The sequence below is a fragment of the Martes martes genome (genome assembly GCF_963455335.1).
Source record: "Martes martes genome assembly, chromosome: 10".
Lineage (NCBI taxonomy): Eukaryota > Metazoa > Chordata > Mammalia > Carnivora > Mustelidae > Martes > Martes martes.
In genome coordinates, this window is record NC_137898.1 from 96,566,024 (window position 1) to 96,592,089 (window position 26,066).

At 39.4% G+C, this 26,066-nt stretch overlaps 1 protein-coding gene across 2 annotated transcripts in view; it reads left to right on the forward strand.

Moving 5' to 3' along the window:
* Nucleotides 1-26,066, forward strand: part of LOC308350370 (olfactory receptor 8B3-like) — a gene marked incomplete at both ends in the record, with an annotated part of 209,653 nt that overhangs the window by 2,003 nt on the left and 181,584 nt on the right. Inside the window, one exon of one of the 2 annotated variants that reach the window (XM_080815552.1) lies at nucleotides 17,980-18,816. The exons of the other annotated variant lie outside the window; for it this stretch is intronic. Coding sequence (XP_080671678.1) covers nucleotides 17,980-18,816 — 837 coding nt within the window. Of the gene's footprint in view, nucleotides 1-17,979; nucleotides 18,817-26,066 lie in introns of those variants that run through there. 2 annotated transcript variants of the gene reach the window in all.

Consider the following 26,066-nt stretch of genomic DNA (forward strand, 5'->3'; position numbering starts at 1 on the left):
GGTCAAATAAAATCTGTAGCCCATACATATACCACATTCTTTACAAATTATATTAAAAGATAAGTCTCTTTAACTTGTTCTTTGGAGGAGGAAATAATTATGCAACTTGCTCAAGATCACCCAGCCAATGATGCAGAGCCCAACATTTTAATTCATGTTCATCTCACAAAGAAATGGAAGAGATGAAAGGAGAATTGTGAATGAATAAGAGAATTTCTGGAGAGTTTTACCAGAACAAGTTTGAAAATGGTAATTTCCTGGGAATAATATCTTTAGCCAAGATGCCTGTCCAAAAGAGATTATCTACCGGCTTTGATGCCCAACTAGAAAAATGCACCTGTCCCTGGAAAAGTTTGATTTTAAAGTAGGGGTAAGCAGGGTGAGTTACCAAGAGATGTTTCCTCACAATCTTTTTTTTTTTTTTTTTTTTTGGTGATCATTTCCTGGAATAGTAAGGCTGAGGAGTTTGGGAAATGTCACACTCTTCAGAATATTATGTACACTTTAACAAGCTTTTTAGATATTATGCTCTCAGTTGGAAAAAAGCAATGAAAAAGAGTTCTTTATAATTAATACAATGGTAAACAGAACTCTACAAAATTTTATTTTGTGTGTTACACAGAGAATAAACTGTCTATATCATCCATTACTACTTTTAATTGATAAAAGGATATTTCAAGGCAAGTTTTTCAGAATGGACCAGCTGTATCTACTAACTTTATCACATTGCTGTATCTTATATTTTTTTAAATTAACATATAATGTATTATTTGCTTCAGGGGTACAAGTCTGTGAATCATAAGTCTTACACAATTCACAGCGCTCACTCACCATAGCACATACCCTCTCCAATGTCCATAGCTCAGCCACCCTATCCCTCTCCCTGACCCCCCAACAACCCTCAGTTTGTTTCTTGAGATTAAGAGTCTCTTATGGCTTGTCTCCCTCCCTGGCCCCAACTTGTTTCATTTTTCCCCCACAACCCCCTGCCCTGCCTTTAAATTCCTCATATCAGAGAGATCATATGATAATTGTCTTTTTTGATTGTATCTTACATTTTTAAAATTTATTTATTTATTTATTTATTTTTATTTATTTATTTTTTAATTTTTTATTTATTTTCAGCGTAACAGTATTCATTGTTTTTTCACCACACCCAGTGCTCCATGCAATCTGTGCCCTCCCTAATACCCACCACCTGGTTCCCCCAACCTCCCACCCCCCGCCCCTTCAAAACCCTCAGGTTGTTTTTCAGAGTCCGTAGTCTCTCATGGTTCACCTCCCCTTCCAATTTCCCTCAACTCCCTTCTCCTCTCCATCTACCCTTGTCCTCTATATTATTTGTTATGCTCCACAAATAAGTGAAACCATATGATACTTGACTCTCTCTGTTTGACTTATTTCACTCAGCATAATCCCTTCCAGTCCTGTCCATGTTGCTACAAAAGTTGGGTATTCATCCTTTCTGATGGAGGCATAATACTCCATAGTGTATATGGACCACATCTTCCTTATCCATTCATCCATTGAAGGGCATCTTGGTTCTTTCCACAGTTTGGTGACCGTGGCCATGGCTGCTATAAACATTGGGGTACAGATGGCCCTAGTTTTCACTACATCTGTATCTTTGGGGTAAATACCCAGTAGTGCAATTGCAGGGCCTTAGGGAAGCTCTATTTTTAATTTCCTGAGGAATCTCCACACTGTTCTCCAAAGTGGCTGCACCAACTTGCATTCCCACCAACAGTGTAAGAGAGTTTCCCTTTCTCCACATCCTCTCCAACACATGTTGTTTCCTGTCTTGCTAATTTTGGCCATTCTAACTGGTGTGAGGTGGTATCTCAATGTGGTTTTAATTTGAATCTCCCTGATGGCTAGTGATGATGAACATTTTTTCATGTGTCTTATAGCCATTTGTATGTCTTCATTGGAGAAGTGTCTGTTCATATCTTCTGCCCATTTTTTAATATGATTATCTGTTTTGTGTGTGTTGAGTTTGAGGAGTTCTTTATAGGTCCTGGATACCAACCTTTTGTCTGTACTGTCATTTGCAAATATCTTCTCCCATTCCGTGGGTTGCCTCTTTGTTTTGTTGACTGTTTCTTTTGCTGTGCAGAAGCTTTTGATCTTGATGAAGCCCAAAAGTTCATTTTTGCTTTTGTTTCCTTCACCTTTGGAGACATATCTTGAAAGAAGTTGCTGTGGCTGATATCAAAGTGGTTACTGCCTATGTTCTCCTCGAGGATTCTGATGGATTCCTGTCTCACGTTGAGCTCTTTTATCCATTTCGAGTTTATCTTTGTGTACGGTGTAAGAGAATGGTCAAGTTTCATTCTTCTACATATAGCTGTCCAGTTTCCCCAACTAACACCAAGGAAGTAGAGACAATCATCAGAAGTTATTATCAGGGGAGACAAGATGGCGGGGAAGTAGGAGGAGGCGCCTTTTCAACCTGTACCCTAAAGTGAGCTGATTACCTACCAAAGAACTCCGATCACCCATGAAATCAGCCTGAGATCAGAATTATACACGTCTGGATCTCTACGGGGGCCAGAAGATGCCAGTGGGCAGGTAAAGTGGAGTGGGAACGTCGGACTGATATCGGAAGATAAACAAAAGGGGGAGGGAGCCACCAGAGGCGACCGATTGGAAAATAATACCCCAATACGAGAGTGCCCTGCATCTGGGGACCAGCATTAACTTGGAGTCTTGTTGAAAGCACTCAAAAGAGCAAAGGATCGCGCGGGGAAATTGTGGGAATTGGGGCGGCTAGGGACAGGGGCTTAAGTCCCCAGACCCAGGACAGCCTCCCCTGGCGCTGCGCCAGAGAGTGTGGCGGAGAAACCTGGTCTTTGTCCCTGAGCCGCCAGTGCGCCCAAGAACGGGTGGAGTCCGGCTCCCGTGAAGGGCTGGGAGCCACACCAGACGGCAGAACGCGTGTGTGCCTCACCCTCCCCTGAGAGAGGTGCATGAACGCCCAGCCTGGTGTTCTCGGACCCACGCGGTGATAGAGCTGATAGAGCCAATAGAGCTGGAGACGCCGCGCCCCAAACCCTCCCCTGGGAGAGGTGCGCGCAAGCCTGGCGCTCTTAGCCCCAGCCAGCGGGAAAATCTCAGTGTGCGATCGCTGCTTGGAACCTCTTTGGCGGTCTGGAGCTGCCCAGACAGCCACAGCTGCCTCAGTTTTGCGTACAAGCAGGAGATCCTGCGTCCCCAGGGACTGCGACTCAGAACCTGCTCTGCTAGCGGCCCAGCGGCTGCAGCACCTGCAGGGGAGCAGACTGAGGCTTCTCTCTGAGAGGGAGGTTGGGGTGCAGTTTTCTTTCCTCTAAACCTCCAAAAACCATCAAAAACTGTCAAGGCGAGAGAAAAGAAGTGAACAAACATAAAAACCTCCAGAGAACAAAAACCTGAAAAAACTGTTTTTCTCAGAGCCCACCCCCTTGAGGGAGTCGAGAGGACTTAACTCAGGGAACATCATTGACTGAAAACCCACGTGGCAGCCCCCTCCCCCAGAAAACAAATCAGGAAAGGAAAAAAAAAAAAAAGACTACAAGAGAACAACCACCACTACTTCATAGACACAACTTTTATTTTTAATTCTTTCCCACTATTCTGGTTCATTTTTTTTTCTTTTTTTATATAGATAATTTTTTAACCTATTTACCATCACAGTGAGATGTCCAGTACATCAAATTCCATAATAAACTTCTAACCTGAATTTTTTGATACATACACATGTGTTTTTCTTTTGCTTTTCTATTTTTTTAATTTTTTAAAAAATTTTTAGTTTAGTTTAGTCCAGTTTATTCCTTTTTTATTTTTATTTTCTAATACTCATATAGAGTTAAACTTCAAGGTAACCCCCTTTCTCCAAGCAATGCTACCCCTATAGGTGAACCAATTTTTAATCCCCCTTTTTCTTAGGAAAGTTGAGTCCTTTAACAAAGATATCAAGATACATCCAGGAAGAATCAAAATAACCTTCCTCGCCCACACCGAGAATCTATAACCATGCTCCCATCTTTTTCTTCTGCCAGTGTCTCTGTGTATTTATGTTTGTCCTGATAGTATATAAATCTTATACTTGGGGTTCTTCTTGACAAGGCTCCTCCTTTTTTTGCTGATATATATATATATATTTTCTCTCCTCATATACTTTTATCAGTCTTTTTGTTTGTCTGTTTTTGTTTGTATACGTCATAAATCTTACCCTGGGGCCCATTTGGGCTGAACCTTCTCTTTTATCTTCCCTTTTTTTCCTGTCCCTCTCTCTCCCTCTTTTTTCTTTTTCTTTTCTTTTTTCTCTCGTTTGGGTGGGGAATCCTGAGTGCTCAGAAGCGTTCCAGGGTGCACCTTGAGTGCACCACGGTCGATACATCCAGCTACATCTGTCCAGTCATCTCTCACCAAAATGACTAGGAGGAGGAATCCCCAACAGAAGAAAAATACAGAGGATGGGCCTTCTGCAACAGAGCTAACGGCTATCACCATAGACAATATGTCAGAAAGAGAATTCAGGCTAACAATTATCCAGGCAATAGCTAGGTTGGAGAAAGCCATGGATGACCAAATGGAATTGATCAGGGCAGAATTGAAAGCGACCAGGGAGGATGTTCATAATGTTAGGGCAGAGCTGAAGGCCACCAGGGATGAGGTTCACAACGCTCTCAATGAGTTCCAATCTAATCTAAATTCTCTAAAAGCTAGGGTAACTGAGACAGAAGATAGAATTAGTGATCTGGAGGACAAACAGATAGAGAGAAAGGATCAGGAGGAAGCCTGGAACAAACAGCTTAGAAGCCACGAAAACAGAATCAGGGAAATAAATGATGCCATGAAACGTTCCAACGTCAGAATTATTGGAATCCCTGATGGGGAGGAGAAAGAAAGAAGTCTAGAAGATATAGTGGAACAAGTTCTTCATGAAAATTTCCCCAATCTTGCGAATGGAACAAGTGTTCATGTACTAGAAGTAGAAAGGTCCCCCCCCAAGATTATAAATTCAAAAAAAACATCCAGGCACCTCATAGTAAAATTGAGAAATCATAATTGTAGATACAATCTCTTGAAAGCCGCTAGGACAAAGAAGCTACTTACATACAGAGGAAAGCCCATCAGAATAACGTCAGACCTGTCCACAGAGACCTGGCAAGCCAGAAAGGGCTGGCAAGATATATTCAGGGCACTAAATGAGAAGAACATGCAGCCAAGAATACTTTATCCAGCAAGACTGACATTCAAAATGGATGGAGAGATAAAGAGTTTCCAAGACCGGCAAGGCTTGAAAGACTATGCAACCACCAAGCCGACACTGCAGGAAATATTAAGGGGGGTTCTATAAAAGAGGAAAAATCCTAAGAATAGCATTGAACAGAAATATAGAGACAATCGACAGAAAGAAAGACTTCAAAGATAACACAATGTCAATAAATACGTTCTCTCAATAATCACTCTCAATGTGAATGGCCTAAATGCACCCATAAAATGACACAGGGTTGCAGATTGGATAAAACGACAGGACCCATCCATATGTTGTCTACAAGAGACCCATTTTGAACCTAAAGATACACCCAGACTGAAAGTGATGGGATGGAGAAGCATCTTTCACGCAATGGGCCTCAAAAGAAGGCCGGGGTAGTGATTCTCATATCAGATAAATTAGATTTTAAACTAAAGACAGTAGTCAGAGATACAGAAGGACACTACATCATTCTTAAAGGGACTATCCACCAAGATGATCTAACAATTGTAAATATCTATGCCCCCAATATGGGAGCAGCCAATTACATAAGAAAACTATTAATCAAGATAAAGAGTCATATTGATATGAATACATTAATAGTAGGAGATCTTAACACACCTCTCTCAGAAATAGACAGATCATCGAAGCAGAAAATCAATAAAGAAATAAGAGCATTGAATGACACATTGGACCAGATGGACCTCATAGATATATACAGAACATTCCACCCTAAAACAACAGAATACTCATTCTTCTCAAGTGCACATGGAACCTTCTCCAGAATAGACCACATACTGGGTCACAAATCAGGGCTCAACCGATACCAAAAGACTGAGATTATTCCCTGCATATTCTCAGATCACAATGCTTTGAAACTGGAGCTCAATCACAAGGAAAAGTTCAGAAGGAACTCAAATACCTGGAAGCTAAAGACCACCTTGCTTAAGAATGCTTGGATCAACCAGGAGATCAAAGAAGAACTTAAACAATTTATTGAAACCAATGAGAATGAAGACACTTCACTCCAAAACCTATGGGATATAGCAAAGGCGGTCCTAAGGGGGAAATTCATAGCCATCCAAGCCTCCCTCAAAAAAATTGAAAAATCCAGAATACACCAGCTGTCTCTACACCTTAAAGAACTAGAGAATCAACAACAAATCAAACCAACTCCACATGTAAGAAGGGAAATAATCAAGATTAGAGCAGAGATCAACGAGGTAGAAACCAGAGATACAGTAGAACGTATCAACGAAACTAGAAGCTGTTTTTTTGAAAGAATCAATAAGATCGATAAACCATTGGCCACACTAATCCAAAAGAAAAGAGAGAAAGCCCAAATTAATAAAATTATGAATGAAAAGGGAGAGATCACAACTAACACCAAGGAAGTAGAAACAATCATCAGAAGCTATTATCAACAGTTATATGCCAATAAGCTAAGCAACCTAGATGAAATGGATGCATTTCTGGAAAACTAAAAACTCCCAAAATTGAACCAGGAAGAAATTGACAACCTGAATAGACCGATATCTAGTAACGAGATTGAAGCAGTGATCAAAACCTCCCAAAAAACAAGAGCCCAGGACCTGATGGATTCCCTGGGGAATTCTACCAAACTTTCAAAGAAGAAATAATACCTATTCTCCTGAAGCTATTTCAAAAAATTGAAGCAGAAGGAAAACTTCCAGACTCTTTTTATGAAGCCAGCATTACCCTGATTCCCAAACCAGGCAAAGACCCTACCAAAAAGGAGAATTTCAGACCAATATCACTGATGAATACGGATGCTAAGATTCTCAACAAGATCCTAGCAAACAGGATCCAACAGCACATTAAAAAGATTATCCACCATGACCAGGTGGGATTCATCCCTGGGTTACAAGGATGGTTCAACATTCGCAAATCAATCCATGTGATAGAACAAATCAATAAGAGAAGAGAGAAGAACCACATGATCCTCTCAATTGATGCAGAAAAAGCTTTTGACAAAATCCAGCATCCGTTCCTGATTAAAACGCTTCGAAGTATAGGGATAGAGGGAACATTCCTGAACTTCATCAAATCTATCTATGAAAAACCCACAGCAAATATCATCCTCAATGGGAAAAAGCTTGCAGCCTTCCCATTGAGATCAGGAACACGACAAGGATGCCCACTCTCAGCACTCTTGTTCAACATGGTATTAGAAGTCCTAGCAACAGCAATCAGACAACAAAGAGAAATAAAAGGTATCCAAATTGGCAAGGAAGAAGTCAAACTCTCTCTCTTCGCAGATGACATGATTCTTTATATGGAAAACCCGAAAGACTCCACCCCCAAACTACTAGAACTCATACAGCAATTCAGTAATGTAGCAGGATACAAAGTCAATGTCCAGAAATCAGTGGCTTTCTTATACACTAACAATGAAAATACAGAAAGGCAAATTAGAGAATCGATTCCATTTACTATAGCACCAAAAACCGTAAGATACCTCGGAATAAACCTAACCAAAGAGGTTAAAGATCTGTACTCGAGGAACTACAGAACACTCCTAAAAGAAATTGAAGAAGACACAAAAAGATGGAAGACCATTCCATGCTCTTGGATCAGAAGAATAAACATCGTTAAAATGTCTATACTGCCCAGAGCAATCTATACTTTTAATGCCATTCCGATCAAAATTCCACCAGTATTTTTCAAAGAGCTGGAGCAAATAATCCTAAAATTTGTATGGAAGCAGAAGAGACCCCGAATTGCTAAGGAAATGTTGAAAAACAAAAATAAAACTGGTGGCATCACGTTACCTGATTTCAAGCTTTACTACAAAGCTGTGATCACCAAGACAGCATGGTACTGGCATAAAAACAGACACATGGACCAGTGGAACAGAGTAGAGAGCCCAGATATGGACCCTCAACTCTATGGTCAAATAATCTTTGACAAAACAGGAAAAAATATCCAGTGGAAAAAAGACAGTCTCTTCAATAAATGGTTCTGGGAAAACTGGACAGCCATATGTAGAAGAATGAAACTCGACCATTCTCTTACACCGTACACAAAGATAAACTCGAAATGGATAAAAGACCTCAACGTGAGACAGGAATCCATCAGAATCCTCGAGGAGAACATAGGGAGTAACCTCTTCGATATCAGCCACAGCAACTTCTTTCAAGATATGTCTCCAAAGGCAAAGGAAACAAAGGCAAAGATGAACTTTTGGGACTTCATCAAGATCAAAAGCTTCTGCATAACAAAAGAAACAGTCATCAAAACAAAGAGGCAACCCACGGAATGGGAGAAGATATTTGCAAATGACAGTACAGATAAAGGTTGATATCCAGGACCTATAAAGAACTCCTCAAACTCAACACACACAAAACAGATAATCATATTAAAAAATGGGCAGAAGATATGAACAGACACTTCTCCAATGAAGACATACAAATGGCTACCAGACACATGAAAAAATGTTCCTCATCACTAGCCATCAGGGAGATTCAAATCAAAACCACATTGAGATACCACCTTACACCAGTTAGAATGGCCAAAATTAGCAAGACAGGAATCAACGTGTGTTGGAGAGGATGTGGAGAAAGGGGAACCCTATTACATTGTTGGTGGGAATGCAAACTGGTGCAGCCACTTTGGAGAACAGTGTGGAGATTCCTCAGGAAATTAAAAATAGAGCTTCCCTATGACCCTGCAATTGCTCTGCTGGGTATTTACCCCAAAGATACAGATGTAGTGAAAACTAGGGCCATCTGTACCCCAATGTTTATAGCAGCAATGGCCACGGTCGCCAAACTGTGGAAAGAACCAAGATGCCCTTCAACGGATGAATGGATAAGGAAGATGTGGTCCATATACACTATGGAGTATTATGCCTCCATCAGAAAGGACAAATACCCAACTTTTGTAGCAACATGGACGGGACTGGAAGAGATTATGCTGAGTGAAATAAGTCAAACAGAGAAAGTAAAGTATCATATGGTTTCACTTATTTGTGGAGCATAACAAATAATATAGAGGACAAGGGTAGATGGAGAGGAGAAGGGAGTTGAGGGAAATTGGAAGGGGAGGTGAACTATGAGAGACTATGGACTCTGAAAAACAACCTGAGGGTTTTGAAGGGGCGGGGTGTTAGGGTGGGGGAACCAGGTGGTGGGCATTAGGGAGGGCACAGATTGCATGGAGCACTGGGTGTGGTGAAAAAACAATGAATACTGTTATGCTGAAAATAAATAAAAAATTTAATTTAAAAAAAAAAGGAGTTATTATCAACAGTTATATGCCAAGAAGCTAAGCAACCTAGATGAAATGGATGCATTTCTGGAAAACTATAAACTTCCAAAATTGAACCAGGAAGAAATTGACAACCTGAATAGACCGATATCTAGTAACAAGATTGAAGCAGTGATCAAAAGCCTCCCAAAAAACAGGAGCCCAGGACCTGACGGATTCCCTGGGGAATTTTACCAAACTTTCAAAGAAGAAATAACACCAATTCTCTTGAAGCTGTTTCAAAAAATTGAAGCAGAAGGAAAACTTCCAGACTCTTTTTATGAAGCCAGCATTACCCTGATTCCCAAACAGGCAAAGACCCTACCAAAAAGGAGAATTTCAGACCAATATCACTGATGAATACGGATGCTAAGATTCTCAACAAGATCCTAGCAAACAGGATCCAACAGCACATTAAAAAGATTATCCACCATGACCAGGTGGGATTCATCCCTGGGTTACAAGGATGGTTCAACATTCGCAAATCAATCCATGTGATAGAACAAATCAATAAGAGAAGAGAGAAGAACCACATGATCCTCTCAATTGATGCAGAAAAGCTTTTGACAAAATCCAGCATCCGTTCCTGATTAAAACGCTTCGAAGTATAGGGATAGAGGGAACATTCCTGAACTTCATAACATCTATCTATGAAAGACTCGCAGCAAATATCATCCTCAATGGGAAAAAGCTTGCAGCCTTCCCATTGAGATCAGGAACACGACAAGGATGCCCACTCTCAGCACTCTTGTTCAACATAGTATTAGAAGTCCTAGCAACAGCAATCAGACAACAAAGAGAAATAAAAGGTATCCAAATTGGCAAGGAAGAAGTCAAACTCTCTCTCTTCGCAGATGACATGATTCTTTATATGGAAAACCCGAAAGACTCCACCCCCAAACTACTAGAACTCATACAGCAATTCAGTAATGTAGCAGGATACAAAGTCAATATACAGAAATCAGTGACTTTCTTATATACTAACAATGAAAATACAGAAAGGGAAATTAGAGAATCGATTCCATTTACTATAGCACCAAGAACCATAAGATACCTCAGAATAAACATAACCAAAGAGGTTAAGGATCTGTACTCAAGGAACTACAGAACACTCATGAAAGAAATTGAAGAAGACACAAAAAGATGGAAGACCATTCCATGCTCTTGGATCGGAAGAATAAACATCATTAAAATGTCTATACTGCCCAGAGCAATCTATACTTTTAGTGCCATTCCAATCAAAATTCCACCAGTATTTTTCAAAGAGCTGGAGCAAATAATCCTAAAATTTGTATGGAATCAGAAGAGACCCCGAATTGCTAAGGAAATGTTGAAAAAGAAAAATAAAACTGGCGGCATCACGTTACCTGATTTCAAGCTTTACTACAAAGCTGTGATCACCAAGATAGCATGGTACTGGCATAAAAACAGACACATGGACCAGTGGAACAGAGAAGAGAGCCCAGATATGGACCCTCAACTCTATGGTCAAATAATCTTCGACAAAACAGGAAAAAATATCCAGTGGAAAAAAGACAGTCTCTTCAATAAATGGTGCTGGGAAAACTGGACAGCCATATGTAGAAGAATGAAACTCGACCATTCTCTTACACCGTACACAAAGATAAACTCGAAATGGATAAAAGACCTCAACGTGAGACAGGAATCCATCAGAATCCTCGAGGAGAACATAGGCAGTAACCACTTTGATATCAGCCACAGCAACTTCTTTCAAGATATGTCTCCAAAGGTGAAGGAAACAAAAGCAAAAATGAACTTTTGGGCTTCATCAAGATCAAAAGCTTCTGCACAGCAAAAGAAACAGTCAACAAAACAAAGAGGCAACCCACGGAATGGGAGAAGATATTTGCAAATGACAGTACAGACAAAAGGTTGATATCCAGGATCTATAAAGAACTCCTCAAACTCAACACACACAAAACAGACAATCATATTAAAAAATGGGCTGAAGATATGAACAGACACTTCTCCAATGAAGACATACAAATGGCTATAAGACACATGAAAAAATGTTCATCATCACTAGCCATCAGGGAGATTCAAATCAAAACCACATTGAGATACCACCTCACACCAGTTAGAATGGCCAAAATTAGCAAGACAGGAAACAATGTGTGTTGGAGAGGATGTGGAGAAAGGGAAACCCTCTTACACTGTTGGTGGGAATGCAAGTTGGTGCAGCCACTTTGGAGAACAGTGTGGAGATTCCTCAGGAAATTAAAAATAGAGCTTCCCTAAGGCCCTGCAATTGCACTACTGGGTATTTACCCCAAAGATACAGATGTAGTGAAAACTAGGGCCATCTGTACCCCAATGTTTATAGCAGCAATGGCCACGGTCACCAAACTGTGGAAAGAACCAAGATGCCCTTCAATGGATGAATGGATAAGGAAGATGTGGTCCATATACACTATGGAGTATTATGCCTCCATCAGAAAGGACGAATACCCAACTTTTGTAGCAACATGGACAGGACTGGAAGGGATTATGCTGAGTGAAATAAGTCAAACAGAGAGAGTCAAGTATCATATGGTTTCACTTATTTGTGGAGCATAACAAATAATATAGAGGACAAGGGTAGATGGAGAGGAGAAGGGAGTTGAGGGAAATTGGAAGGGGAGGTGAACCATGAGAGACTACGGACTCTGAAAAACAACCTGAGGGTTTTGAAGGGGCGGGGGGTGGGAAGTTGGGGGAACCAGGTGGTGGGTATTAGGGAGGGCACAGATTGCATGGAGCACTGGGTGTGGTGAAAAAACAATGAATACTGTTACGCTGAAAATAAATAAAAAATTTAATTTAAGAAAATGTCAAAACTTAGGGGCGCCTGGGTGGCTTAGTGGGTTAAAGCCTCTGCCTTCGGCTCAGGTCATGATCCCAGGGTCCTAGGATCGAGCCCCGCATTGGGCTCTCTGCTCACCAGGAAGCCTGCTTCCTCCCCTCTCTCTCTGCCTGCCTCTCTGCCTACTTGTGATCTCTGTCTGTCAAATAAATAAATAAAATCTTTTAAAAAATATGTCAAAACTCAATGAACTTGTGGATATTATAACCATTTCTGTTGAAATAAGAAAGATTATAAGGGAGTACTATGAACAGTTATCTGCCAACAAATTGGATAACATAGAGAAATGCATAAATTCCTGGAAATTCAAAGCCTACCATGACTAAATCATGAAGAAATAGAAAATCTGAATAGACTTATGACTAGTAAGGACATTGAATCAATAACTAAAAATATCCCAGTAAAGAAAAGGCCTTGACCTCATTACTTCACTGGTCAATTCTACCAAACATTTAAGGAATGATTAACATCAGTTTTTCTCAAGCTTTTTCATAAATATATAAGTATGGAACAGTTCCTAACTCAGTCTTTGAAGCTATGATTACCCCAATACCAAAGGCAAACAGAGACACTACAAGAATTGACATCTATAGACCAATTCCGTTAATGAATATTAATGCAAATATCCTCAACAAAATGCTAGCATATGAAATACAGCAGCATGTTTAATGGATTATAAAAAGAGATTATTTCTGGAATGCAAGGGTAGCTCAACATATGAAACTGATCGAAATAACATACCACATAAATAAAATAAAGGAAACACACACACACACACACACACACACACACAGAATCATGCCAATTGATTAAGAAAAAGAGTTGGACCCAATTCAACATCCTTTCATGATAAAAATTTCAACAGGATAAGACTAGAAGGAAACTATCTCAACAGAATAAAAGCTGTGCTTGAAATCTGGGAGCTCTTTCTCTAAGTTCAGGGTCAGGGGAAGAACACTCACTCTCACAGCCTCTATTCAACACAGCACTAGAATTTCTAGTCAGGACATTAGGCAAGAATTAGAAATAAATAAATTTCTAACTTGGAAAGGAAGAAGAAAAAACACCTCTCTTCTCAAGGGTTAGGATCTTATATGTAGAATATTCTAAAGAGTCAACAAAAATTAGGACCACAAAGGAACTTAGGAAAGTAGCAGGATACAAAGTCAACACAGAAAGATCAGACGCCTTTATATACACTAAAAATGAACAATCCCTAAGGGAAATTAAGAAAAAACAGTTCCATTTATAGCAGCATCAAATAGAATCAAATACTTAACCAAGGAGATAAAAGACTTGTAAAATGAAAGTGAAAAAACATTGCTGAAAGAAAATACAGTACACATAAATAAATGGAAGCATACTCTATGATCATGGATTGGATGACTTAACTATTGTTAAGATATTGATACTACCCAGAGTGATCTACAGATTCAATACAATCCAAATCAAAATTCCAATAATTTCTTTTTTTGCAGAAATAGAAAAACCTATCCTAAAATTCATATGGAAAGTCAAGGACCCTGAACAGTCAAAACAATCTTAAAAAGGAGTAAAACAGGAAGACTCATATTTCCTGGTTGCAAAACTTATAAAAGCTGCATTAATCAAAGGAGTGTGGTATTGCAGAAAGATAAACAGAGAGACCAATGGAAAACATGAGAAAACCACAATTAATTCTTGCATAAAATGGAAGATTTTTTTGGATATGACACCATAACAAAGGCAACAGAAGGAAAGATACAGATAAGTGGAATTATGTCAAATAAAAATCTTCTTCAGAGCAAAAGAAAAAATCAGCAAAATGAAAGGACAACGTATGGAATGGAAGAAATACTTGTAAACCATATATCTGCTAAAAAGTTATATCCAAAATAAGCAAGGAAAACCTAAAACTCAGTAATAATAATAACACCACAAAAGAAATGACTCTATGAAAAAGTGGGCAAAGGACCAGAATGCACATTTCTCCAAAGAAAGCACCTATGCGGCCAACAAGTATGTGAAAAGATGCTCAATATCATGAATCACCAGGGAAATGCAGATGCAAACCACAGGGAGATACCACCACATGTCTGATAGAATGGCTATTATCAAAAAGGTAATAGATAACAGGCATTGGTGAGTTTGCAGAAAAAAGAAATCCTTGCGCAGTGTTGGTCAAACTGTACAAGTTTCCTTTGTGTAAGAAGAATTAGTTCTGGAGATCTAATGTACACCAATGTCACTACAGTTAACAATACTTTATTGCATGCTTTAAATTTGCTAAGAGAGCAGATCTGAAATGTTCACACTATAAAATAAAGGGTGATCTTGGTGAAGGGTAATAAGGAGGACCAGGATTGCACGGAGCACTGGGTGTTACACGCAAACAATGAATCATGGAACCCTACATCAAAAACTAATGATGTGGGCACCTGAGTGGCTCAGTCGTAAAGCATCTGCCTTCGGCTCAGGTCATGATCCCAGAGTCCTGGGATTGAGGCCCACATCGGGCTCCCTGCTCTGCAGGAGGCCTGCTTCTCCCTCTCCCACTCTTCCTGCTTGTGTTCCCTCCCTCTCTGTGTCTCTTTCTGTCAAATAAATAAATAAGTAATCCTTAAAAACAAAACAAAAATAATGATATACTGTATGGTGACTAACAACACAATAAGAAAAAAGAAAAAAATAAAGGTAACTATGTAAGGTGATAGATACTTTAACTTGATTGTGATGATTATTTGACAACGTTTACAAATATAAAAATCAAGTCATGTATCTTAAATACATAAAATCTGTGGTGCCTGGATGGCTCCGTCAGTTAAGCAGCTGCCTTCAGCTCAAGTCATGATCTCAGGCTTCTGAGATCAAGCCCTGTGTCTGGCTCTGTGCTCAGTGGGGAGTCTGCTTCTCTCTCTCCTTCTACTGCTCCCCTGCTTGTGCTTTCTTTCTCACATATTCTCTCTGTCAAATAAATATATATATATATATGAAGCAGGCTTCCTGCCTAGCAGGGAGCCTGATGCGGGGCTTGATCCCAGAACCCTGGGATCATGCCCTGAGCCAAAGGCAGATGCTTGATGACTGAGCCATACGCACACACTATTATTTTAAAATTACACCCTGTAAAGATGGAAAAGAAAAAAAAGAACTTTGACTCAATTTCTTTTTTAGTTATACTGAGATTGAATCAAGATTTACTTTCATGACAAAATTTCAGTTGCCCCAGATAATGGAGATTGATTGAAACTTCTTGAACTAGGGAATGACAGATTTGAGCTTTCAGAGCTCATTCTAGCAGCAGTTTAGATGGTAAAAAAAGAGGGCATTTGTGGAAACGCTAGAAAATAATTAGGAGCCACTACAGTTCAGAAGTAGAGTTAAAACCTAAAAACTGCCTCAATTTGTGTGGTGGTTGAGGAAAGGGGTGGAGGTCATTGTGGTGGTAGACTCTATTGCTTAGCATGTGGGATATGTGGAAATATTCTGAAGGTTTGCAACCAGAGAACCACATCATTTTCGAAAATATTTATGGACTTCCTAATATGTACATTATGTACACTTAAGAAATAAATTGGATAAAAATCATGCTTATTTTTAAAGAACTTACAATTTATTGGAGCACACAAAAATTAAAGGGGAAAATGTCCAGTGAATGGGGTGGTAGAGAATCTCTTGGAATTTATGAGAACCTGTATAAAGATAGCTAACATTAGTTGACTGTTTATCATGGGACAGACACTGTTCTAGCCATTTTACTTACCATCATCATAACAATCAAATGAAAGTGGTACTATTTTTACCATTCCTATTTTACAATGATAAATCAGAGAAAAAAAGAAATTAAGTAATTTGCCTGGGGTTTTATAAGTAATAGTGAAGGTAGGATTCATACACACACTCTCTAACTCTGTAGCTCCTATTATTGTGTGTGTGTGTGTGTGTGTGTGTGTGCGCGTGTGTGTGTGTGTGTATGATGAGAAGAAATAGATGATCTCTTACGGAAATATTACTTAAAACACAGGAGAATGGTCAGGTACACATTTCCAATAGATGCTTAGGAGTAAAAACTTCAGAAGGAATATATGACATGGCACATTGTTTTAGAGATATCTCAGGAAAGAGACAATTGATATGAGATGCTCCCTTTTGAAAAAGGAGGTTCCTTCAGATAAAGTAATAAAGAATCCTGGAGGCAGAACCCTGGCAGAAAATTTTCCATTTAGTATATGCAAAGAAAGAGGGAAATAAACAATATAGTAGAATTCCTTTCAGAGATGAAGATGACAGGGAGATGGGAGTTCATTTTTGGCTCCACCTTGGGAGATGGACAGTCCCTAGAGAGATGGAAAACTTTGAGTAAATTTGGAGTCCCTAAAGAACTAAAGACAGATGCATGGTCTAGGGTGTAAATACAATCCTCTTATTTCCTTTTCCACAGTGAATCTAATCCCAAGGGGAAGAGACTGAGCAAGCTTCTGCTCTGTTTATAAGCAGGTGCATTGTATCATTAAACTCACATTCAGTCATCTGTATTTTATCAAGTGGCAAATGAGATAAAGACTAATTTCCTCTGCTTCTTGAGAGAACTCAAAGTCATAATCAGAAATTACGACCTGCAGTTTAGAAAGGTTTCTGGGGCATACCTGAAATTAAGAGCATGTTAACATCCTTTTAGAACAAAGGGACCAAAGCCTCAGAACCAGAAATTGCCCTTCCAGGACTTCAGGGGTGAAGACAATGATAAGGGAGTACTTAGATATTGTAGCCTAAGGAGGGTGAGTTCTTGAATTTCATTTATGAATGTCCCTCTTGTTGTGAGATAGAAATCTAGAGATCAAAGTTATGCAGCTTTCTTTTTCATTTTGTACAGTTCTGAGATTCAGGTGAAGAAGAATCTGTTCAAGGGGAGATGTGGGGATGTTCAGAGAGTTAGGGGGTGCAGGGGTACAATATCTTTGTCAGTAGGTTCCCTCTCCATGGATGGAACTCTCAATCTTCTGGATTTATGGCTTTTATTCTGGGACATGGAACCTGTCCTAGACTAGTTCCTTAATTTTGGATGGGAAACAATGTTCTTAGTCCCTACCCCCCAAGTCTAATGTGCATTGGAAAACAGTAGCAGGTTAGAGGATCTTTGCCTGCATTTTTAGTTGATGGGAGGCTAAAGCGAAGGAAGAGCTGGTGAGTCTAGAGAAGGACAATTGTGCCTTGATCTATCCTGTGTCTCCCTTCTCCTTTCATTTTTCCAGTGGTCATGTTTGTCTATGGTAGGACTAGACTTCCCTTTCTAGGCTTGATTGTGTAGTATTGGTTCTGTTTAGCTTATAAACCTCTAATAAAGGGGAGAGTTAGTATTTCCCAGTATCATGATACAGGTAAAGTCAGATTTTCTGGGTCCAGATTTGGTGAGTCTCAGATATTCCCAGTATATATTCCCTTTTGTAGGTCAAAATACTGTGGGAAGAGCTGGCTTTTTTTCTTTAATGGAATCCTGTTTCTCTATACTCACAGATCCCCTTGGAGAAGAATGGCTCCTACAAACTCGTCTTTTGTGACTGAATTCATCCTGGTGGGGCTAACAGACCTACCATATCTCAAGCTCCCCCTCTTCTGCTTGTTTCTACTCATGTATATGGTTACTGTGTTGGGAAATTTGGGCTTGATAACTCTAATCCTGCTGAATTCACACCTGCACACACCCATGTACTTTTTCCTCTTCAATTTGTCCTTCACAGACCTCTGTTATTCTTCTGTGTTTACACCCAAAATGCTGATTAACTTTACATCAAGGAGGAATATTATCTCCTACAGGGGATGCATGACCCAGCTTTACTTTTTCTGCTTTTTTGCTATTTCTGAATGTTACGTGCTGACATCAATGGCCTATGATCGCTATGTGGCCATCTGTAACCCACTCTTATATAATGTTGCTATGTCCCCCAAAGTGTGTTCCATCCTTATTCTTGGTTCATATTTGATGGCATTTTCGGGTGCCACGGCTCACATAGGATGCATGCTGAGACTGACCTTCTGTGATGAAAACACCATCAACCATTATTTTTGTGACATCCTCCCTCTGCTCCAGCTCTCCTGCACCAGCACCTATGCCAATGAGCTGGTGGTTTTCATTGTGGTGGGCATAGATATCATTGTGCCCAGTGTCACCATCTTTGTCTCTTATGGTTTCATCCTATCCAGCATCATGTGCATCAGCTCCACTGAGGGCAGGTCCAAAGCCTTCAGCACCTGCAGCTCCCACATAATTGCTGTTTCTCTCTATTTTGGATCTGGTGCATTTGTGTATCTTAAACCATCTTCTGTTGGGTCGATGGGTGAGGGAAAAATCTCTTCTGTCTTTTATACCAATGTGGTTCCCTTGATGAACCCCTTCATTTATAGCTTGAGGAACAAAGACGTTAAACTTGCTCTGAGAAAAACCAAGAGTAGGAGAATGTTTTGATCAGAATCTCTGTCTGTGGGTATAGTTATAGGATTGGTATATTTGATTTATTTTGTCAGAATAGTTTAGGTAGGCGTGTTCATATCCTGTATCTTTGTTACCATCGTGATGGAAATTTGATTTTTCTGTCAGTTTGTTTCCAATATTTTTTGGTGGGTACAGTGACAAGGTAGGGCTCCCCAATTCCCTTCTCTACTTCAGAGGTTCTGGGATGGAAACTGTGTAGAGGTGTGGGAATTCTCAGTGTGTTAGGGCATGTACTCCCCACCAGCTGGGAGCCTCTTTCTTCTTGTTCTGTCTAGGGCTATTGGTCCAGTAGACTCTTATTCTTTGAGAGCCATATAGCCCATAAAGTTCACCAACATGTTTCTATAGCCAAATTCATTACCATACTAGAATATGAACTTGACTAAGTGGTCATTGAGGACAACCCCAGCCCCAGCATCAAAGGTGGAAGATTGGGTTTCATTTTTAAAGTTGCAGGTGACTACCTGATCCTCAGTGAAACCCAGGAAGCTCTTGAGGGGGTCCTCTGATGCCTGCTTCACTGGCTTCTTGATGTCATAGTAGTTAACAGGTTTCTCCAGGCGGCAGCTCAGATCCACAACTGACACTCTGTGGGTGGGGACATGGAAGGCCATGCCAGTGAGCTTCTGTATTCAGCTCAGGGATGAAGACACTGATCTTCTTGGCACCAGCTTCATGTAAGGCACAGTCTTCTGCATTGGACTCCACAGCATACTCAGCAACAGTATCAACCCATTTGATGTAGGTGGGATCTTGGTGCTGGAAGCTGAAGGTGGGCTTTGCATTGATGACAAGTTACCTGTTATTTGCCTTGACTGTGCCTTTGAGTTTGCCATGGATGGAATCATACCGGAACATGTGGGTCATGTAGTTGAAGTCAATGAAGGTGTCCTTGACAACAACAGCATTCACTTTGTCACAGTTAAAAGCAGCCCTGGTGCCCAGGTGCCCAATACCACCAAATATACTTACTCCAACCTTTACCATCTTGTCTTTGGGTTGGTGCTGTCACTGCACCAGAAGATGTGGCTGTGTGTCAGACAGGGAGGAGCAGAGAGCCCAGTTTGTTTCCAATTTTTGGATAGAAGATCTTCCTTCCTCATCATTTTCACAGTGTCTTCTCCTTTTTACCTCTTTAACCACTTACAAATAACATTAATGAATAAATTTATCTCTGTTTTTTACATTGTCATTATGGAATTTGTTTTTTCCTCTTGGAAAGAATAAACAGTTCTGTAAATGATCATGTAAAGGAACAGTATGGTGATCTTGTACCTACGGAGGGTTTCTTATACCGTGCTATTGGATTCAGAATCAGGTGTCTGTACTCCTGTCTATATACTTCTCTGGCCTATAATGTGTCTCCTTGAAATGTCATTGTTTCACAGATACAGCAGGTTCCAGAACATCCATAAAATATAATCTACTTTCTAGCTAAATGTTACATGTTAAGCACCTTTTGGCAGAGGTTTCATATTTACCATAGGACACATGAGTGATTCTCATATATCTATTTATTGCATAGACATGATACTGAAGCTGAGAAAAGTTAATGAATTACATCATACAGCTTATTAAGGAAACATCTAGATAAAGTGTAGCCTCCTGATTTTAAGTCTACTGCTCTTTCAAATATACTTTTTGTCTACTTCATTTTATTATTTTTATTTTTAGCTTATTTCAATAATCCTAGAATATGAGAACATTTTTTATTTTGAAAGTTGACTGTGCTTTGTTGGCTTACACATGACTATCCCTCAGGATAATGGTTGCTTTAGGAAAATAGTGTGATAGTTCTTTTTCTTGTCCAAGAGAAGTCCTATTAGGCTAGTTGAGAGATGATTGACTGAAACAAGGAGCTTTTTGCAAATTAATTAAAAATATTTTGGAATGTTTTCAAGTACTAGTAATTCAGAGACAAGGGCATGGGAGAGAAAGGAACCCAGCAAGAAACATTAGGCCAGGACCCAAAAACCACATGGACAATAAACAAGAAATCTGTCTGTAGGAAAGGACTATGGGGTTTAAAACCACCTTTCATCTGACTTTGTCTCCTGCTCTCCAGAGTACTGCAGTTCTCCCCAACCCCGCCCTGTGTCCATACAGCTGTGATAAAATTTACAATGCACAATGATCCTACATTAGGGAGTGAAGGCCAAAACGCCAGATTGGTCTCCACATTTATAAGGAACCAGGAACCCAGAGGACAGGAGCTTAAATAGTGTTTGGTATTCAAAATTCAAGTCAAGATGAAGGGATTTAGAAAGCAAATGATGGAGAAAAGACATCTCTTTTTGTGACTCTTCCTTTCTAGAAGGCTCTAGAAATATTATGGAGACCACAGGATTTCTCTGGGTAGGATAAAAGCACAAGTCATTTGCTATTTAAACCAGGTGATGGGTATTAAGGAGGGCCCGTGTTGTGATGAGCACTGGGTGTTATATGCAAACAATGAACCATTGCACACTGAATCAAAATTTAATGATGTACTATATGGTGGTTACATGAATACAATAAAAAAAAATAAACAGGTAAAGTAGCAGGGCTGGAGGACCTGGAAACAACTAAATCACTCCTGTTTTTTGACTGACTTCCATGTGCCACTCCTCTATGGATTTTAAGTTATAAAACCCCTGAAATAGTAGCTGGGAGAGCAATGACAATGTGAAAGAAACATTTGGTGGATGAGCCAAATTGTGACAGTTTCCTTTCTTCAGTAGGATGTTGGATTATTTTTCTTCTGACAAAACACAAAAAGATGACTACTCTTAAAGTCCTTAATCCTAAATTATATTCCTGAAACCAATATTAAACTATTTGTTAACTAACTAGAATATAAATAAAAGCTTGAAACGAAGAAAAAAAGTTTAATCCTTAATTATGACTTAAATATTTAGTTTTTTACATTTTTAAATTTTCTTACTTTTAAATTTTCTTTTATTTTTTCAGTGTTCCAAGATTCACTAAATATTCCTAAGATAACTTTAATAATACTTACTATTTTACCACTTTTCTGATTTCCACTCAAGATTTAGCTATTGTGAAATTTAGCATAACTGGTTTGTTGTCTTGCTTGTGTTTTAGATGCTTGACTTATGTATTAATTATTTTAAAAATTGATTTTTAATTGAAGTATAGTTGACATACAATATTCTATTAGTTTCACATGTACAACATAGTGATCTGACATTTATATACACAACCAAATGCTCACCATGAAAAATGTAGTTATGATCTGTCATCACAGAGTTACTGACTTATTCTTTTAAATGACCTGCCACATCACATCCCCAGACCTCCATATCAACATGCGTGATTTTCATTTGACAAGTTCTATTTATACAAAATAGTTGACTTTTGTTGTAATTTTTAATTTTGTTTTTCTTTTACTTAGTGTCTGTTTTTTTTTAAACTTAATTTTATCTTTTCAGTGTTCCAAGATTCATTGTTTATGCACCACACCCAGTGCTCCATGTAATACATGCCCTCCTTAACACCCACCCCCAGGCTCTGTTTGGATGAAATTGTATTCCTTATTGAAAAAGGTGTGTCATTATGTAAATAATGTTTGTGCTATTCAGGGACCCTTATAGACATCTCAAAGGTACATCCAATTTGTTATTTATTTTATCACTAATTAAGGTTCCTAAAAGTATATGCTAACCCTGGTCACTAATCTTTCATTTGAGAAGCCTTAAAATTCAAATGCAATCTGCTTCAATTTCAGAAAAAAACATTCAGAAATGATAATTTTTTTATTGCAGAAAGAATAAGCTTTTGAATTTAATTTAAGCACTGTATATGTTTGGGACTTTTTTCAAAAGGAGGATAACCAAGTCAGGTGTGTTATACACATAACATAGAATATCCCCTATGGTTTTTGCTTTTTTGTGTTATGTGAATGGCCATAAAAGAAGTTAGGAGAGGAAGTATGAATCTATTGAAATTGTCCCAGCTAGGAGTCAAGCAGGGAAATCATGGGATTGGTCTGTACCTGTCCTAGGATAGAGCTGTCTCTGAATCAGTGTGAAAGCTTGGACTTTCTGGTCAATAATTATTTAAAAAAAAAAAATCCTCCTACTTCAGGACCGGAAGCAAAGGTGATTACATTCTGAATTTGTTTCATGTAAACTTTCTGTAAGTGAGCTGCTGGTGTTACTCAGACCGTAAGGGCCTATTTAGCCAGAGTGGCCCCACCTCGGTTGAACAGCCATTTTGTTGTTTATGCAGTAAAACTTATATTGACCCTGCCTCCTCCCCCCCAGGGGAACTTAGTTAAAAACGATTCCGGGAAACCAGTCCTGGTAACAAAACCCAAATACAAAGGTGGGTCAGGTCAGGTAGAGATAACAGAGCCCGGATGCAGGGCTGAGTCGGGCCAGGTGGAGACATCCAATCAGTGGGGTGGGCATCCTGTCTCCCTAGCTACCAAGGAGTATGGGCCCCGACTTTTGGGCGCCAATTCTGACCAAGGTGATAGGCTAGTTCAAATAGCTACTATGGGGTAAATTGTAGTTCAATTGGCCACCTATGTGGGACCTAGCATGACTGTGCAGCTTTCTCTGGGTGTTAAAATTTCATTGGCCTCCTGTGTGTGGCCAGGTGCAACCACATGGGCTTTGCTCTATAAAAGTTAGTCTGTAAGGCAGGGAGGGGTCGCCTCTTTGCAAGAGACGTCCCTGGCCAGTCAGTTTGATCCTCGATGCTTGGTGTGAAATAAAGCTTTGCTTGAGTTTCTCTTTGTATCAGTCTCGCTCCTTTGACCATGGACCCAACAAGACCAGGTTTGGAATGCGCATGATTAGGGTTCACTGAGGAGGTTCGGGTGTCATGAAAAGCAGAAGTACAAGAAGTTCTGAGTTCCATGTCCTTTTAATTGCTGAACCCCTAAATTTATTGAGCCTCCTTCTCCACTTCTCCTGACACTGCCTTCTTCAACACACACACACACACACACACACACACACACACACACACAATCTTTAAGTCTTTTATTTTATGAGATTACTGCCCAACATTGATTGCATGATATGGAACCCACTCCTGAGAAGAGGAGCTGACCAGGATGTACTTACTGAATTGAAGAAAAGAAGTGGTTATTGTTTTAATCATTTGCTTTCTCAGTGTAACACACATACACATGCACAGACATATGTACACACACACACATACAGCGTTTTGCACCTCTGAGTACCTAGCAATGTGCAGCATTGGGGTATATGTCACAAATATAAATAAGACATAGTAGGAGAATGATATAAATGTAGGTTTTCATAATACAACAGAGTAGATAGATTCTAATATCAATTCTGTATGATCAAAATTACTTTTTAAAATTGATTTTGTGAATTGATATACATGTTGGGAGACACACATGGTATTTTTCCCTGAGTCTGGCATGAGTTGGTTTTTCTTTGTGCACTGGGGACATGTCATTGTGTTATCAGCTGACCACCAGGTGAAGTAGTCGGTTTATCTGCAGGGCTCAGTTGTATAAAACATGTACCTTTAAACATGAAAATCATATCCAGTGTGAAGTTTTACTTTCTGAGGGAAAGACTCTTGTCTTTCTCAGGAAGTAGAATGGCTGGGGGCATCAAAAAGGCTGGGGAGCCTCTGTCTCTGATATAAAGTTAAATTAGCCCACTCAAATATTAATATAGAGATGTGCAAGGTGTTACAATTGCTCTTAATGTGTTTTAGTTTTTCTGCTCTGTCACATCTGTCAGTTCTTATATTTCAAGGGAAAATAAAGTGAGATAAAGAGGAGAGAGAAGCTTAGTTTCATTTCATTGTTGATGAAACTGATGCTCAGATGTGTTCATGGTTTGTCACAGATTACAGCTTGTAACTGGTAAAGCTGAGGCTAGGACTTGGTGTTTTGATTCTTCATATACCATCTTATTATTTTTACTATTATTATTAATGTACTATATTTTTAAATATCCGTGAAACATGAAAATGGTTTCAGTGAATAAAAAGTCTCAGAACACAAATGAAAGCAACATGCTAATCTAAGCAAATTGTTGAGAGAGTATCTTTCCCACTTTATATTCGGAAGCTCTATGGCCTAATTTAGAATGTGTGAGTATATTCTTATTTTATATTGGCCTCCACAATATGTGGAAACACATCAGGGTAGACTATAATGATCATTTCCACATTATCCTCATCCTTCTTCTGGCTGGACATGGAGCAACATGGGGACCCACTTAAGATATGAAGCTGTGAACAAAAGCTGGGGCATGATTGATTGTGGTGAAGAATTGGAGGACTAGGGGCACACAGAGGGCTCTGGGACCCGGAATACTCTGTTTATAGGTCCGCAGGTTCATTGTAAGTTGTTCAGCTTATAATAATGGTTGAAGTGTATATTTTGTAGACTTTGATGTATGTATGTATGCTAACTATCATGGTAAATTATGGCTGAAAAACTTGGATTCTACCTGGATTTAAATTAAATATTAAAGTAATCAATAAGCCAAGACTCAGAAGAAAGGCTCAGGTGAAGGAACAGCCTTCCAAGTACAGAATAGAATGACTCACACAGAAGAAACCGGATCTAGAGTAGTGTGGAATAATGTAAACCAGTTTGGGGCAGAGACAGTGCTTTTACTACACTCAGTGAAGACCTTCCACCAGCTTCTGCAGGGGGAGCCAAGTCCGTAGAGAACCCCATTGTATAGGTCCGTTATAGGCTGTATGTCATTAGTTTTAGGTTAATGCAAAGAGGAGATGGTTCTCCTACATATTATGTAATTTCACTTTCTTAAGCCCTTCTATATTCTTGATAAAATCTTAAAGAACTTCTTTAGGCATAATTTTAACAATGGTGTGATAATTATACTTTGAGAATATAGAAAAGATGGACATATTTAGGCATAGAGAAAGTACTGCTTCAATCGCCAGAGTTAGTATAAAGCATAATGACTGAAACAGACCCAGATACCAAACGCATAATTCAAGTTGACAGGTAACTCGGCAGTTAGTAAATTTGTGTTGAGTCCAGAATATTGGGTTACAGGGTTTTATATCTCACCTGCCTAGATAAGCACTGTTCCTGGAAATTGCTATAGACTGAGTCTGAAGGTGGAAGTCAGGTCAGCCCAGTTAAGTAAACTGGAGAGTGGATAAGCAGTTGACCCTGGGTGTCTCTCTCTGTGTGTGTGTCTACTCATTATGCAGTTATTCTGGGTTTTATCTTTGTATAAATTGGTCACAGT